Source organism: Struthio camelus, chromosome 5, assembly GCF_040807025.1.
Source record: "Struthio camelus isolate bStrCam1 chromosome 5, bStrCam1.hap1, whole genome shotgun sequence".
Lineage (NCBI taxonomy): Eukaryota > Metazoa > Chordata > Aves > Struthioniformes > Struthionidae > Struthio > Struthio camelus.
In genome coordinates this window covers 23761520-23780138 of record NC_090946.1, presented here as the reverse complement: position 1 = coordinate 23780138, position 18619 = coordinate 23761520, and the positions used below count along the sequence as shown (strand labels likewise).

Sequence of the window (18619 nt, the reverse complement as noted above, 5' to 3'; positions counted from 1 at the left end):
TCAGTGGGAGGCAACCAGTTTCTCCCTGTGTCTTGCCCCACCTGTGGAGCGGGCAACGGACAGAAGTAGCAAAGCTTCTCTTCCTCGCTGCTTTTCCACGCCAAACCGCAATCTGAGCCCACTTCTCCTCCTCCCTCTCATTTCAAATAAGGTGACGTTTGGCAGTCTGATCAAAAATTCATTTCTTACATACCTCAACCACTGTAGATCCTGAATGTGAAGATAATACTGTAAGAATTTTGTGGTTTTCAGGGAATTTTTCAAAATTTTATACTTAAAAGTTTATTGTTAAACTGTATGTAATCATCTGTGTTCTCATATCTTTCTAAGGAAGTTCTGTCACATTAAATAGTAGATACTAACCCACTTGTAAATTAGTATTATTCAGCATTCAGAAGTGAATGTTCTGATCACCTATGTATGATTAAAAGAAGTGACATAATAAAAATATACTCTTCTGAAGTTCCAGGTTGTTCTGTGTAGAAATTTTTAGATGAACCTGGGTTTAAATTGCAGCAGCCAGAATTATATTTTCATTCAGAATCACAAGTGTTTCATTTAGATTTCTGAGTTGGTGTTTTAAATGTTTTGAGTTATAGCACTTATATCAGTGATGATCTAGTTTGAGGAAAAATAATCCTAATGTAGTAAACTGTCTCATAGGTTGGTTATATTACATCAAAATTGACGCTTGCCATTGAGGGTAACGCAGTGAGCTGCGTTGGAGACTGCTTTGTGATTTTTATATAACTTAATTTTGTAATTCTTGGGAGGGGTGGAGGGAAGGATGAAAGATTTCTTTGTGCTTGTAAGCCATTTAATTTTGAATATAATTGCAGTTGCATCTAGATGTTATATTTATTCTGTAAGTTGCAATGAGACATTGGAGAAATATTTTGCAGGCTAGGACACAGTGAAAACCCTAGTTTGAGCTATTGTTTAAATGCTCTTATGCATATCTGCCTATATATTTCTCAGCTGAGATGAGAAGAAAATAACTTTTGGTAACGGAATTACATAAAATAGGGGAACTGTTTTATTCAGTCTTTGAAAAAGTTTACCAACAGTAAATCACTTTATCTGAAACCGTAGAATATAGTACCAAAGCCTTATTCAACTGATCTTAGGAAGTACACTGGTGGAGTTTTCAAGAAGTGGATTTTTTGGTTTGAGAATTTTTTTAATAGTCTTTCAGGTGAGCACAAAATTTAGGTCTAAGAAAAAAATTTGAAGTTAATGATTAAATATGAAACTGGAAGCATTCCATGTTAAGACACAAGTATAAATAATCGTAATGTTTTTCCTAGTGAAATATGTATGCTTCTCTGTGAAGCATAATATTGAAATGAAATGAAATTGAGAGTATACTTTCCTAGTTGATATCAGGTTTCCCTAAAAATTTTGATACAACTAATATGGAGGAACTTCTTTACACCCTGAAATGCCTGAATAAATGACCGCTTTATTCTAGAGCCTTTTAGATGCGGGAGGGATTCCTGGTTATAAGGGTAAGGACTTTCTCTGAAGATTGAAGAGCCAATGCTAGAGAAAGTCAGAGTGCTTCATTATATTTTAAATACTGTCATCAAACCCTTTTTGAAGAGAGATTTCATTCCAGGTTAATTATGTAACAGAAGCATCATAATTTGGAATGTTCTCTTGCTCTTCTGTAGCCTCAGCTACAAAGTCACAGAGGGCCGCATGATGAACGGCTGACTTGGAAATCCATGATGATGGGTGAAAAGTTGATTCCATTTTTACGTCTTTATCAGGCAAAATTTATAGTGATTCCAGTTAGCATCAACTGATTCAATGGAATATTTGCACAATTCTATTACGAAAAACAGTGGAAAAATTGATACTGGCATTGTTGCAGTTATATTACGCCAAATAATGATAGATTAATCTTTATTTTAGAATTTGCCTAAATGCCGTGAGATCACATACAGTGGACGATTTTGAGAAGTAGATTTTGAGAAGTAAAATTAGTGTTTGTTTGTGGGTTTGGGGGGTTTTTTCAGATGTTTAAAATGAGTTTAACAACTGCCCTTGGCCCAAGGGTTCTCATAACACCAGCACTTGCTGATCAGCCATCTGAAAAGCTAAAAAGACTTGCATTGAGTTACTACATTTCTGTCTAATCATTTCTGTTTACCGTAATCTATTTGGGATAAAATCATTTCTATTTAAAAATTCATGCCCTCTGCAAGCCCATTTTTAATTTATATTTGACAACCACCCAGCTGAATTTTCTGTTCTTGAACTGTGGGCTTTAACTTAGAAAACACCCATCATGAAAGACTTCCCTTAGTGTCTTGGCAACAAGCTTTGTCTGCTTCCATTAATTTTCTCCATATATCTCTGTTCTGCCGGTTCTGATACTATTTTAGTCCATAGAAATGTTTTCATGAATGAGATTGTATTAAATAAAATAATTGTCATAGTGTTTTTATTCTTATTTATCCATTCTCAGATTTTGTAATGGTGATCACTTAAATGTGGAAACATATTAAGCTGCCTACTTAAAAAACAGCAAGAACGTGTTCTTATCACATAATGGATGTTATGGAAGAAGCTGAACCATTAAGAATAAAATATACTCGGGCAGATGATCTGTTAAAACAAACAGCAGTATCATAAAGGACATTACACTAGAGAGAAGAAAGCTTTCTCGGCAGTATTGCAAGTGAAATAATATGTATGAAAATATATATAGCCTTTCAGTGTTGAATTTTGCTGCTCCTTGACTATCAGAGCCCTTCATATCAGCAGAGATTGTAATGTTTCAACCCTAGATACTAGGCTGGCTGGGCAGGAGAGAGAGAGCGGTAATGGGAGGCAAAAGTGTAAAATGATTTAATATGCACCATCATTTAGAAGGAGAGGGATGTTAATCTTCTCAGGTGATTCATGTTTTGTTAGGAAAAAAAAAAAAAAGGTCTCTTTATCCTTTAGGTTAAAGTCAGTTCTTAGACTTCAGACACTAGCGTAACTTAAAACACCATTTGGCATGTTTAAAATGCAAGCCTGGTTTTTAAATATAAAGTTAATTTAATATGTAAATTGCTTTTGAATATATCATCTTACATAGCAATTCTTTATTCAAGGTTTTATTAGTTTTGCACATATTCAAGCTGACAAGTGAAAAAATGATTAGTGGTAGTTTACCATATAATCAAATTTGTGTATTAGCATTTTTTCCATTACTCTGACATCCAGGAGCCTTACTTAAGGACCGGAGCTGCTGATGTGCTTTTGTACAGAAGAACACAAAAATGGTCCCTATCTTCAAGAGCTTACAATCCAAATACAAAACAAGAAGTAATACATGAAGTCAGGCAGTTTGAGACACTGCAAGGAAACTGTAGAACAGTATTAGTCCTCATTATTGTGGGTGGTTCTGTCTACCAACAGGTTAAGTATGGCTGAAGTTTTTATAGACTTCACGTAAAAGCAGAAATTTTGAACTAGGATAAGGTGATTACTTTGTAGGCGCTCATGAATATGAGCAGGGTCATGGAAGAGAACATAAAAGTGCTGGTCAAAGTTCTGTCAATATTTCTAGACACTCCCAGTGTAGGGTTTTTATTACATCCATTAAAAGTTCACTTCATATAAAGATTACATCTCAATAAATTATTTCTGTAAAAGCAAACATAGATCTTCAGTTAAAACAAGAATCTGGATTCATCCATAGCTCCTTGGCATGACTGAGTGGTTTTGCAGTGTCAACTGCAAATCAGGTGCCAAAATTTTGTATATGACTCTTGGTATTTTTCTTAGAGCACTTTGGTTTTGAATAAATACACAATACATGTCTGTAGAATAGATTTAATCTTAATCATCTGAATTAGCAGAGGGAGTATATTTCACCTTCTAAAGCTATTTTTAGGTAAAAAATAAAATGGAAGCAATCAGCAAGAAAAGAAAGTGTAATTGTGAATGTTTTCACACGTTTGTGGGAGAGATTATCTAGAGGATCTTTTTTATGATCATCTAGAAGAAATTTTGGAAATGAATTACTATAGTAAATTTGCTCTACTAAAGAAATACTGCTGGAGAATCATGCTTTCCCAGAATGATAATATCATGAGAAACATGGAAGGGAACTTTGCAGTTGTAATTTCAGGTCTTAGTGGTCTGTGGGAGGAAGTATTTGGTCAAAGGAAAAAAAAAAGTTAACCAAAAACAAACCTATTAAAATAAGAAGTAAGGATAAATATTGCAATAAATGTTTAGTTCTGCAACTCAGAAATGGATCTGCTATCTCCTAGAATAAATAGAAAGCTTTCCATGATATTTCCGCAAGCATTGGATTACATCGTTTGTAACTTTTTTCCTGAGTCCACTTAAACTTGTTTTCTACCAATGATACAAAACTCTGGTTCAGCCATAACAATTTTAATTTAGTTATAGCCCATCTCTTTACATTGTTGTTATTTCCAGGAAGGCTTATAGTGTACATAAATATTGCTTCACTTGGTATTTTCCGCCATGAAAGAATTTCTGGTGGTTAAATAAAAGCTTCTGATCTTACAAAGTGAAGGAACATAAATCTGAAGTAACTAGGTTCCATACTTTTTCCAGATCTGGAAGTTCAGCATCCCTTCCTGATCACTATTTCCTTATTCCACTAGAACGGAACTTAAGTTTCTACCTGAAAATACAATTCCTTCATCTTAGTGAATTCACTTTCATTGAGGCATAGTTATTTCTCAAAATTGGAGTAGCATTCTTTTATATTCCTAGAAGAGAGCAAATGCTTACAGAGGGTGATAAATTGAGAGATAAATTATTAATATATTTATGTACGTTGCGTGCCTCTGTGTGGATTTTTCTGTTGCCGTCCTAGCTATCTCATCAACAGTTTAAACTGGATGTGGCCACAGTATTTGAATATTTTAATTTTTTTTCCTGTCTTACAGTTTTCCCCTTCACTCGTATGAATTACTGTTCTCACTGTGACTGAAGCCCATAGGCAAAGTTCATATCTCTTACTTTTGCTTGCGTCCACATCCCTACATCTTTCCCACTTTCTGCTTCTTTGTCCTCCAAAATCATCCCTACCGGTGAAGTTCTTGTTATGATCCTCTTCATTGCTTCCTCTGATTCATCACTGGATTTCTGAACTTCTGAATACTGCTTTGCCTCTGTCTAGTTAGTTCAGAATGTTGTTGCCAATAAGAATAGGAGTTATTATGCAAAGGTTGTAGATGTCGTCTTCCCCGTGCACTGTTTATGCTGTACCTGCATCGTATCTTATGGCAGATTTTGTAATGGTGATTTGCAGTGTCCTGCTCTGTAATGCACCTGCATCCAGCACCATCAGAATCATTTTCTTTACCTTTTGCTCAAAGTGGATCTCTGTTTTTAATATGTCAAATCACTTATCTCAGAATGCAAAAAATTCAGGTTTCTTGTCCTTATTTTCAATATTCTTCATGATTTTGCCTTTCCTGTCTTTGCTTATCCCATCTCTCTCACCTTCTGAACCATGTAGTGTGTAATTTTTATTATCAAGAGGAGATCTACTGCAGTTATAATTTATTTTTATTCCTTTGTATTGTATTTCTGCCTGTTTTGCTCTTACCGTTTTAGAGGACTCTTGTTTTATTAGTTTCTCCAGAAAGGTAACACTGTATATTGAGAGAACTTCAAAGAGAATTCTACCACTGAAGACAGAGAATACTGCCGTAGGAGGGAAAAACAATAACTACAATAAATACTAGCATGAAGTGACAGCAGGACTTAAAAAGAAATACTTCATTACCCTTTCCAGGATTACTTAGATGCTGCATGAAATGGGCTTTAGTTTTCTTATCAGGTCATCAATAATTCCAAGAGCCCGTATCTGAATGTAAATAAAGATATAAATATGTGAAGTTTACAGGGTGTATATGTTTCTAAGTAAGTGGAGATCTGGATAACAGTTTTGTTGCTGGGATGTCAGTTTTGTGAGTGAAGCCAATACCAGAATTCCAATGCAGTCGAAGCTTGAGCTTTTCTTTGGCAACTCAGAATCTAGGTTTTAATAGTCATATAAGACTGTTCATCATTTAAACCAAACTATCTCATTCCACTTCATAGAAGTGATTTGAGAGAGTAGGAGAGCATAAAACATTTTGTGATTTCCATGTATTCTTGGATTCAAAATTAAATATGATTTAATTCAAAATGATATTATGAAGGCCTATGTCTGAAAATCTTTTTTTCTGAAAAACTTCTTATGAAAAAGCCCATATCTTTAGTGAAAGAACTTGGGATTTCCCAAAATTGACAATAAGTGCAGTCACACGCTCACTGCTGATATAGTAAATATTGACACCTGATGTCCAAGGAATAATGTAAGATTTAAAAATATTTTCAAAATAGCTGTGTCAAAATTTCAGGAACTCTTAAGATGGATTCAACAGCACAAACTGAGGATTTGTGAAATCTCTTAATTTAACTAATGGAATTAAACGTTGTTAAACAGACACACTAATCTCTGATATGGACTTAGAACTTTTTAAAATACCTTTTTGAATGTACTCTAGGTAGAGAAAGGAAGTCAGAATATTTATTTCTTATCCACTTCTTGGAACTTAACCTTCATTAGAACTGTCAAGTTCTAGTATGGAAATGTCTTACCCTTTTTTTGTAGGTTCTGAACATCCTTCATTCTAGATGATTTTAGTTTACTTAGTGTATCCAGTGCACAGCAAAACTTTGTAAAACTCTCTGTAATCTCTTTTGAAAAAGGAAAAGTGTGTTACTGTGCATTCTTTAAAGTTTGCGTACCTCTGTATTGTATGTATATCTGTCTTGATACATCTATGTAGAAATCTCTGGGAGATTCTGCAATGCATAGAGTAGAGTAAATTATACATTATCGTCAGGAATATGGGATTAAAGATCATTCATACTTAGAGGTTAAAGTCACTTCTGCCAGAAAATGTATACAATAAATAAAGCTCTATCCAGATTTACATATATCATTTTGCAAGATTCTAGAATTCTATTGCCCTCTGCTGGTTTAGCGTACCCATCTGTGATTTGGTAGTGCCGAAAAGTAAGCAAAGTGGCCTTCCTTTCATTTTTCATGGTGAAATAATAGTAGACAAACATTGCAAAGAATCACTCTGTCACTTATATTTTAAAGGATTTTAAAATGAAAGTAATCTTGAGTCCAGTCTTGTTTGCAGGCTTTCTGTAGGCAGAGGTGGCAAATTGTTTTCTTTGTTCTTGCTTAGGTTCTCGCTTCATTTAATATTTTGTGCCTTTTTTTTTCTAAAGTAGTAAAAAGCAAAGCTAAAAAAAAATAGTTGGAGTGGCACCAGCTGCCACTGCCGAGTGAAGGCATCATAGTTAGTACTATTCTTTTAGGACCCTTCCCCACATTTGTGTGTACAATACCTGTGGGTATAGTTTTAGACCAAATGGGAATGCCGTTTATTGAATAAACTGATGTTATCCATGCAGCAGTCAGTCAAGCTTGAAAACATATTCATATACACCTATATGTGTTTTGAGTATGTTTGTGCTTTAGTTAATATCATTAGAGGAAAAGTGCGTGCAGTGTTATGTTTAAGTTAATATACAGATAAGCCTCACTCTTGCAGGTCAGTCTGTGTGGTTTGATCCTGTGGGCCTGTTTGAAATCCTACTGAACTTATCAGGTGTCTGTGTGGGCACAGCATAGATGTGAATGCACAGCCGAGTTGCAGAGTAGGTTCCTGTGCAGAACCTCTTTTACATCCCTCTGAGGAGGGGCAGCCTGTTGCCTCCTGTAAGTGGTACCTTTTCATGATATGCAACAGTCAATAATTGCTTGAATGTCTAAATAAACAGCTCCAAGGTGGGAGGCAACCCACTTAGTATGTCCTGGATCATCTATAAGCTTAGAGAATTATTAGAAAATGAATGCAATGATTGCCACCTGTGATGTGCAGAGAAGATTCTCAGCTTTTTTTTTTTTTAATTCTTTTTCCAACTTTGTAATCAAGAATTTAATCCTTTGCTTTACTAGCATAAAATTGCTTTCTCCTTTAAATTTGGTTGGTGTTATGAGTAATACCTGATGAGCAATCAGCACAAAGCATGCCTTTTTTCCCCCCCCCAGAAATGAGCAATCTAATTAAGCCAATGTCATAGAGAAGCTATTTGGTCACCTGCACTTCATATTAAGTTTGGGAGTCCTGGGAGTTGGGGCACATTTTTCACTGAGCTACAGATACTATTTTGGGAGCCAAAAGTGTCTGGGGCCAGAGAAAAAATTCTAGGCAGGCATTATCTTGTACCACTCAGCAACATGGAACTAATGGAAAGATAATTCCTGAATTCAGGAAGTTAAGTATAGTTGCACATAGGAAGTTTCAAATCAACCTTATGTTTTCACACTCTGAAGAATTTAATTAATTATTTTGATATGAGCAATGTCCATTTCATATGTAATTTAACAGGAGGTTGGTATTCTGGATTTTTTTTTTTTTTTTTTAAGTGCAATCTTAAAAAATTTTTATTGAGAGAACTCAGTGTACTTGCAGGAGAAGTTAGCTCATGTTATGAGGGTTATTACAACTTACACCTCAATGCTCGTTTAAGTTATCATAAAGACAGTTTTAGATTAAGGACTTCATCAGCTCAGAACTAGTTTTATGATTTTCATCTGGGGTCTTTTTTTTAGCTATCAGCCCTTAAATCCTCCCTTATAAGTAGGAAATTCTTTTGCCGCCTCCTACATTCATCCTGTCTGGCAGAGATGAATTATCGGGGTGGAAGGGGGGAAGGGAGATCATAAATATCCGCAGAGTTTAGCTGTCTTATGGAAAGTTAGGTGACTATTCGTTTTATATATGTAGTACCACTTGATGAAAAACATTGAACTAGTTTTACTTACATCTCAGGAATACTGTGCAAATTCTTTTTAATGCTGCAGTAAGCGTTGGGGCCCTTTTGATACTCTGGATTAGTATCCATTTGGGTTAGACAGACTGACTAAGTACTCCCAGAGTAGCAATATAGACACTTCAGGTTTCATAGAATGCCTATATTTGTACGAAGTGTTTTAGTCCAAGGATTTTTACTGCTTACAAGCAGCAGTGTACTTCTGAGGTTGGTATTGCATATTACTCTTTTACAAACAAATTAACTGAAGCAAGGTGAGAATCCAAAGTGATTTTGTCCAAGATTATAACTAGCAGAGATGAGCTTGAAATTAAGAGTCCTGACTTCGATTCCTTGCTCTTGCCGCTACCAGGTTTTGCCATTTATTTCAACACATATAGTGAAAGCCAGTGATCCTAACGATAACGTTTCTGATACTTTAGCTTTTTGAAGCATTTTCTTTCATCCTTTTGTAAGCAAACTATTTTTACTTTGCCTAGGAGTTACTTTTAGAGCTGAGTTATGTCAATATATCTGAACATCAATCTCCAACCTTTAAATATTGTTTTGTACATGCTGTTAGTGGTTTTAAATTATGAGTGCAGCAAGAGCATCTAGAAGTCCCTCAGCTTTTCTATCATGTTTCTGTCCATGTAAAAATAATTTGTTTCATTTTTATTTCTGAAAGACTATTGCTATGGACCTAGGATTATGAGTTTAAATGTTCTTTTGGATTTATTCCAAAGGTCACCCCCTCTTAACCTAGTTTACACAATTACCTGATTTGGGCTGAGGCATCAAAGCCAGCTGGACGGTCAAATCACCCCCTTGTGTGCCATTCACTACGCAAATTGGCGTGACTTAACCATACCAACTAGCTAGGCTTGAACAGACCTTTGACTTTCTGTCTTTTTTTTTTTTTTTTTTGCCTTGATATTCCCTTTTTTCAGCAGTACTGCGAATGGGAATTACTGACGTTGACATATAGAGAGAGAAAATAAGTCAAACTAAAAGTCATGATACTGCTTTAACAGTTACTGTTGCTTTCAGGATGTGTTGTCCATATTTATATTCCATGATTTTTACCTGTCATCCCCATTCCTCTGTAACACAAGCTATGTACATCTGGATTTTGAGTTAGGCAAAATGGTTGAGCCAATTCCATTCTCTGGGGCCTATGTTAATTACCACAGCTGAACAAAATAATCCATTTCAACAGTGGAAGATATCAAGTATGTACAGATGTTTTTGAACAAAAATTAAGGCAGGTAACTACTTTTTTTAGAAAATTCTCCTGTTTGTTTTTTTATTTTAATGTTTTCTCATTTTGACAATTAAAAGACTCAATTTCATGTACAGTTAGTGGTCCTGTTAATTAACAGGCATAGGCATGAATTAGACTATATTCTGTATGCCTAATGTTTTTTCTGTATGCCTAATTGAATGCTCAGCAGTCAATAAAAAAATTAGTAGGAGGCTATTTAAGCTGTCCTGTTCTGTGATTTAACTGCTAGAGCAAGGATGGGAGCTATTACTGAGTGATCAGTTATCATTTCCTGTGAACTACCATAAACTGTGTCACAACTGGAACTTGGGAATCTGTTAAACAAACCAGTTAAGTTAATTTCTTTTTCAATCTGTATTGAATAAACAAATTCATATCTACTGTAATCTGCATATAGTGCACACATTCAGATTTCGTAGCCGGTTACCAAGAAATTTTGATAAAATTCTTCACGATTAAATAAAAGTCGTATTTCTCACTTTTTTGATAGTTCTTCTCAAGGCGATTTTTCAATCTGGTAAATTTTAGCAGCATGTCACAAATCACTTCCTCAAACATACCATTTCAAAGGACCTTGTCTTCGATAGGGAATGAATACATGGCACATGATCAGGACTTTTAGTTCATGATGTTCTTGGAAGAACATAGTGTGGAAAATGCAGTTGTTCAAAGAATTGCAAAACCAGGAATGTGTAAACCAGACCTTCAAATTTTCAGTTACAGTCTTCTAGCCTTCCATTTGAAGGTACTTGGTGCCTATTAAGGAAGTATTATACATACTGGCTGTCATGTGTGACTATATAATTATAAATATTAAATTGAACACTGTTTATGCTGTGAAGGAAAGTGGTTTACAACATAATCATTAATGTAAAAATTGTCTTCCAGATATGCTATGTATTTTATGTATGGTTGAGTATTCTGAATGTGAAAGTCATTAAATTAGATATCAGGTAATGTACTTTATTCTTAAGTTTTACTCTAGAAATTATCATAAGCAGATACTTAGATTGGGTGCTTCTTTGCTATATGCAGTATACAGCTGCTATATGCAGTATACAGCATCAATTTTTCTGAGGCCTCTTTTTGAAAAAGTAAGTAAGTTTGGTGTAAGATTTCATTCCTCATAGTTTGTGTCATTGAAATCAATTTCCTCCTGTTGCGTGTGGTTTTCAAGAATATTAAACAGCCACTGAATGACTAGTGCCCCCTAAATAAATAGATCATGCTAAATAGTGCTGTAACCGTTCTGGTTCTGTTTGAGACCTTAGTATGGGGATCCACACCCTTGTGACTTCAAAGAAAATACCTCTTTTAGTAGTCTCTCAGGAGCTGAATTTGGGTTGTACAGCACAATAGATAACATTGAAGATAACAATTTATCTAATCTTTGCTGTTAAGACAAATGCAATTTCTTGGAAAGACTTGGTTGCCACTTAGAATTACTTAGAATTTCATAACTGTAGTTCTAACTTATAAGTAAAATGGAAAATAACTTTAGGGTGTCTTAGTAATCCATTATTTATGTGGTGTAGCATTAAAATACTACATTTTGTGTGTAAGAAAAATATTTTGTATTAGAAATTTGTTTCAACAATCATTATGGAATTCTCCTTTTGGAGTGTTATATTTCAGCTGCGAATGAAGAAGGCCATTCCTTGCACTGGCAGCATTAGACTTGTATACAAGCCTCCTATGAGGTAATTTCTTCAAGTGCACAGAGCCGGAGATAATTTCTCCTTCCCATATTACGGTACATCAAATGGTGTATATTGCTTATTTCAAGGAGCGCAACTAGTTTGCTACATACTTCAATACTCAAGCCGTAGCCTTTAAAAGAAGTGAAATAATCTATTTTTTGCTTTCAGAAATTAGCACCTGGAGTAAGTCAGTTTGCTTACACCTGTGTACAAGACCATCCTATCTGGACTAACCAACAGTTTTGGGAAACAACCTTTTATGGCGATGTGCAAAATCAAGTTCGTTCCCTCTATCTTACAGCCAAAGAAGACAACCACACCATACAGTTGAAGCAAAAGGTAAGAGAATATATTAAACAACAAGATAGTATTTTTTTACTCACATAGTACATAATCACAGAATGGTTAAGGTTGGAAGGGACCTCTGGAGATCATCTGGCCCAACCCCCCTGCTCAAGCAGGGTCACCTAGAGCACATTACCTAGGATTGTGTCCAGATGGTTTTTGAATATCTCCAGGGAAGGAGACTCCACAACCTGTCTGGGCAACGTGTTCCAGTGCTCAGTCACCCTCAGAGGAAAGAAGTTTTCCCTCCTGTTCAGAGGGAACTGCCTGTGTTTCAGTTTGTGCCTGTTGCCTCTCGTCCTATCGCTGGGCACCAGTGCGAAGAGTCTGGCCTCTTGACGCCTTCCCTTCAGATACTTGTAGACATTGATGAGATCGCCTCTCAGTCTTCTCTTCTGCAGGCTGCACAGTCCCAGCTCCCTCAGCCTTTCCTCATGGGAGAGGTGTTCCAGTCCCTCAGTCATCTTAGTAGCCCTTTGCTGGACTCGCTGCAGGAGCTCCATATGTCTCGTACTGGGGAGCCTAGAGCTGGACCCAGCACTCCGGGTGAGGCCTCCCCAGGGCTGAGGAGAGGGGCAGGATTCCCTCCCTCGCCCTGCTGGCGGTGCTCTTCCTAATGCAGCCCGGGATCCCATTGGCCTTCTTGGCCACAAGGGCACCTTGCTGGCTCGTGGTCCACTTGTTGTCCACCAGGACTCCCAGGTCCTTCTCGGCAGAGCTGCTTTCCAGCAGGTCAGCCCGCAGCGTGTACTGGTGCCTGGGGTTGTTCCTCCCCAGGTGCAGGCCCCTGCACTTGCCTTTGTGGAACTTCATGAGGTTCCTCTCGGCCCATCTCTCCAGCCTGTAGAGGCCCCTCTGAATGGCAGCACAGTCCTCTGGTGTATCAGCCACTCCTCCCAGTTTAGTATCATCAGCAAACTTGGTGAGGGTGCACTCTGTCCCTTCCTCCGGGTCACTGATGAATAAGTTGAACGAGACTGGACCCAGTGGTGACCCCTGGGGGACACCGCTAGCTACAGGCCTACAACTAGACTCTGCGCCACTGCCAAACCCTCTGAACTCTGCCATCCAGCCGGTTCTCAATCCACCTCACTGTCTACTCATCCAGCTCACGCTTTCTGCGCTTGCTTATGAGGATGTGATGGGAGACAGTGTCAAAAGCCTTGCTGAAGTCCAGGCAGACAACATCCACTGCTCTGCCCTCATCTACCCAGCCAGTCATTCCATCCGAGAAGGCTATCAGATTGGTCAGGCATGACTTCCCTTTGGTGAATCCATGCTGACTACTCCTGATCACCTTCTTGTCCTCCATATGCTTAGTGATGACTTCCAGGAGGAGCTGTTCCATCACCTTTCCAGGGATGGAGGTGAGGCTGACAGGCCTGTAGTTTCCTGGCTCCTCCTTCTTGCCCTTTTGGAAGACTGGGGTGACATTGGCTTTCTTCCAGTCCTCAGGCATCTCTCCTGATCTCCAGGACCTTTCCAAGATGATGGAGAGTGGCCTACCAGTAACATTCACCAGCTCCCTCAGCATTCGTGGGTGCATCCCATCAGGGCCCATGGATTTGTGGATGTCAGGTTTGCACAAATTATCTCTAACCCGATCCTCCTCCACCAAGGGAGAGTCTTCCTTTCTCCAGACTTTCTCCCTGGTCTCCTGGGTCAGGGATTCCTGAGGGCTGGCCTTGGCAGTAAAGACTGAAGCAAAGAAGGCATTCAGTACCTCTGCCTTCTCTATGTCCTCTGTTGCCAGGGTTCCTGCCCCATTCAGTAGTGGGCCCGCATTTTCCCTGGTTTTCCTTTTGTTAATGGTGTATTTGAAGAGTCCCTTTTTGTTGTCCTTGACATCCCTTGCCGCATTTAATTCCAAACGGGCCTTGGCCTTCCTCGTCGCATTTCTGCATACTCTGACAACGTCCCTATGTTCATATGTCCCTGTCCCTGCTTCCACCTCCTGTACATCTCCTTCTTCTGTTGGAGTTTTGCCAGGAGTTCCTTACTCATCCATGCAGGTCTCCTGGCCCCTTTGCTCGACTTCTTGCTCCTTGGGATACACCATTCTTGAGCCAGGAGGAAGCGATCCTTGAATATTAACCAGCTTATTAATATTAAATGCCACCTAAGTCATTGCTACATTGTGGCTTTTCCAATTTTACATATTTTCTCTCACTTTTCCCATATTAAAGAGATATTCATATAAATATATTCATATGAATATTCAAATATTCATATAAATCTTCATTATAAATTTATGTCCAAGTCAAAGGAAGCAACGTATGAAGAATAATATGGATCTACTACAGGTATATGGTGTTGCAAATATACAATGCTTGTAAATCTCAATCAGTAAGAATTTTGTCCATGATCCAAGAAATATATATATTGTCCTGTGAAAATAAGTATTTCACTTCTACAGTATCAACTTCAATTTCAAAAATTTGCATTTCTTTTTCTGAAGAAAAATATCGTTGAATTAGTTACTATGAAAATATTATTTGGAATTAAAAAGAGATTTTACTAAGCAGGAAAACAACAATGTTTTCAAGAATTCTACCATGCATTTTTTAAATATCTAAGTTAACGTTTTTGTCCAGCGTTCAATAAGTGTAGGTAGCAAATCCGTAACTTCCTTATAGTAAGTTTTGGAGACGTTATTTCAAACTGCGCGTGTGTTGAATCTTCATTAAGTTACAGTGATAAACTCTGGCACTTACTTACTCTGATTATCTTGGCCTATTTTGATTTGATTATGCTGTTTGTGACTGGATGTAGCCACATCCAGATCTTTAACATACAGATCATAGATAAGCGTACAAGAAGTAGCTAGCCCACAAATTAGATACATTTTTAGACTCACTTCTCTGTTTACAGTGAACAATCCGCTGAGAACATAAACTTACCTTAACAAAGTAGAGCTGATGATAGTCTATTATTTGCAGATAATTACTTTATAACAATATGCTCCAAAAAAATCTTGCATTTTTTAAACAAGTGAAAACTCAAATATTGCTATATCATTTATTTTTGATAAAGAGGTCAACTTAGAGAAATACAGAAGGAGCTAATGCACAGTTTATTCGTTTAAAGACTTTTTAGGGCACATATATGCTTAGCAGAACAGTAAAAAGAAATTCTACTTCAGTATTCATTTACTGATTTTTGTCAGTATAAAATAACACTAAAAATATCAAAACTTCAGACTTACCTGCAAGGCATTAGAATGTGATGTTGCCCTTATATTATTTTTTTAGAACACTTTATGTATGATTTTCCACACAGTGGCATATCTTTTTTTCCTGAGGTGGTAATTTATCATATACCAATGTTATAAGCTAGTAACAATTCTGTTATACCAACAGCCTAAGCTAGGAGCAGTTGTAGCGTCCAGTGTTAGACTATCTTTAAACCTTAGGCTTTTCTGTTGATTGGCATTCAGTCTCCTTTGTTAAAATTGAACAGATTTTCCAGAACACAAATGGTCTCCATGGTAGGAAGGTATATGTCTAATTCAAACGTGAAAGTATTATGGGAAGTCTCAGAACATGCTAAAAGAAGACTTTTTCAAGAAGCTCATATACACAGCAAAGAGCAATCTGTAATCTCTCTTCTTGCATGAAAATACCATTGTCAGATATGTGACTGAAAAGTGATATGCTACCCAAAAACATACAGCATTGGGATGAGAGGAAGTAAAAGGGAGAGAGGGATTCCTGCAAACATAGTCAGAATGAAGAACTGAAAAGGCATGTCAAGCGTATCAGCGAGGAAGGCAAAAGGACCGTGCACCCAGAGCCCCTTCCAGTTCAACACCGTTTAGGGAAAAATGTGAGGGATAGTGGGAATTACAAGGAAGCTTCAACTTTAACCTGTACATGAGTAATGATATGAAAAATTAATTGAACTTAATATGGTGTTAGGTTACTAATATGAGGTGTTAGGTTACTAATATCAGCTGCCAGATTCCTTTATTCTGTTTCCCGTAGGCTATGATGCAGTTTGACTGCATGCCCCACCTACTTAGTTTTACACCAGGCGAATGCTAGAATCCAACGTGCAAAAACATGAGTGCTTCAGCTGATGTGGAAACTATTTATATAAATGCATACCTCACCTGAATATTCTAGGAATGTGGAGCATATCATCTGCATCAAGCAATCACTGCATGTTATTTCTCAAACTAATTTATGCTTGTTATTACGTGAAATAAGTGGATAAACTAAGGAGAGCAGCCATGCTGAAATCAGTAAACCATTCTGAAGAAAAACTGAAGATAGTATTGCATAAAAAAGATCTTAAAAAAATTATCTCCTTGTTAAGTCTGTCCACATCATGCTACTAGCGTATTTCAGTAAAGCACCTTCAATGCTAGGTTAACTACAATCATGCTGTCCTTAAACCCTCTGGAATGTAGCTATCTGCTTTTTCTTTTTAAATAATTAAATTGAGAGTTCAACACTTTTGACTAACCGTTATTTTTTTTAATTATAACTTTATAATAGTTATATAAATGTTTATTTCTTTATATGTTTTCTAGGAGAAAAATTGTGTAGGTCCAGACCAGGATAAGACAGCAATGGACCTAGCTGCTGAGCAGTTGCGTTTATGGCCAACTCTTACTAAACAAACTCAACAGGAGCTAGTACAGAATGAGGAAAGTACAGTTTTCAGTCAGGCAATTCATTTTGCTAACCTCATGGTCTACCTGCTAGTACCACTGGATACAAGTAAGAACAAATTATTGAGAACCTCAGCTACTGGTGACTGGGAGAGTGGAAGCAACAGTATTGTCACAAACAGGTGCGTAAACAAGTTCAGTGGTAATCAGTTAAGATGGACCACTCTGTTTTTCCACTAAAAATACTATATTATTGAAAACTTTCATTTCAAAACTTAAACAAGAAATAAAACCTTTAAATTTTGTTATTTGTTAGTAAACTTCCTAATATAGAAGAAACAATAGCTTTTGAAATCTGATCATTTTTAATAGCTTAAAATTTTTAATTTTTAGGACTATCTCTACATACCAGATTATTAGAGTATCTTCTTTTTGAGTTCATTAGTGAAGGAGACTGGAAATCTAACATGATTCCTCTTATATGTTAAAGTTTCGTCTGGAGTAAAGCACTGGGAAAATGTGTGTTTTCTTTAGCACCTTAAGGTCATCTTTGCCAGCAGCATAATCAGAGTTGTACTCTCTAGAAGTAGTATTCAGATTTTAAGCTGCAGCAAGCTTTTGGCTCAAGAGTGGCCATTGGTGAAAAGGAATACTTAAAATATTCTAAAATGTATTTACATCACATTTCTACTCTTACGATCTTTTTTTTCTTATCTTTTTTTTCTAATAATCTAACTAAAACAGTGAAAACTTTCACACAGACCTCTTTGTTAGCACGTGTACTTAGTCTTGAGTTAACAAAGCTCTTATCAACTTCATTAAGAGCAGGATAAGACAGCCTAATACTTTCCGTAGTAATAATGTAGATTGATTGTCTAATGGCAGTGGAGATTGTATGTCGGTTTACGAAGTTAGCAGTTACCTTACATTGATGACTTATTGGATAAATATTAATGAGTATCTCCACTTCTCTTTGTAAAATGCCACAAGCAAGGAAACCACTTTTGAAGGGTAATTATAAATATAGTAAGCCTTTTCAAATAGTGCCATGTAATAACTAGATAGTAAAATACAAGCTTTATCATAGACAAGAACCCTAGAGTGATCCAAAGGCTGAAAAACTAGTAGTTATAGTTTCTGCATATCATTGTCTCATATTTTAGTCGTAATATTTAGGTAATTCTTGATGTTTTTGTCCCTTGGGCATTGTTTTTAAACAAAAATATTCAAGTGCATGAAACCTTCTGTCAAGTTGCTGGCAGGTTGATAACAAAACAAGAAAAGCTCAGTTGTAGCTCTAAAGAATTTGTGTCACTGCTAAAGAGCTTCGACATAGAAAGTTCAAGTCGTGTTACTTTTGTTTACCCTTGCTTGCCTTTTTCTTTTGAATTTCTTAGAATGGTTATGCCAAGTGTTTAAATTTTTTCTTCATGCAGCTTCTTGGGTAATGCCTCCATCTATTCCAAGCAAGATAATTTACCACCATTTAAGAGGACCTGAAAATTTTATTGGTGCAGTAAGAATTCTTAATCTAGTACTGTAAATTGTTGAAGACAGATGTAGGATATGAGAAAGAAAGCAGCAGCCCAAAAATGCCTCTGTTAGATTTGCTACAACCTGAAAAAAATCCTTCATCAACCTAAAATCAAGTAATCATATTCATAGCATGCCTAAAATGACAGTTTCTGTACTATAACTGCAAGGAAGAAAGGTACTGTAGTCATGAAAAGCAGGAAGGTTAAACCAATGAGACAAATGCTAAGTTACTAAAGAGACAGGAGCAGTAGAGAGCTGATAAATTCCCTAGAA

At 36.7% G+C, this 18619-nt stretch overlaps 1 protein-coding gene across 20 annotated transcripts in view; it reads left to right on the top strand.

Moving 5' to 3' along the window:
- Positions 1-18619, top strand: part of SBF2 (SET binding factor 2) — a 286083-nt gene that overhangs the window by 206182 nt on the left and 61282 nt on the right. For all 20 annotated transcript variants that reach the window (XM_068945065.1, XM_068945055.1, XM_068945054.1 and 17 more), the window contains 2 exons: positions 12019-12189; positions 16730-16992. In XM_068945065.1, coding sequence (XP_068801166.1) covers positions 12019-12189; positions 16730-16992 — 434 coding nt within the window. The remainder of the gene's footprint in view (positions 1-12018; positions 12190-16729; positions 16993-18619) is intronic.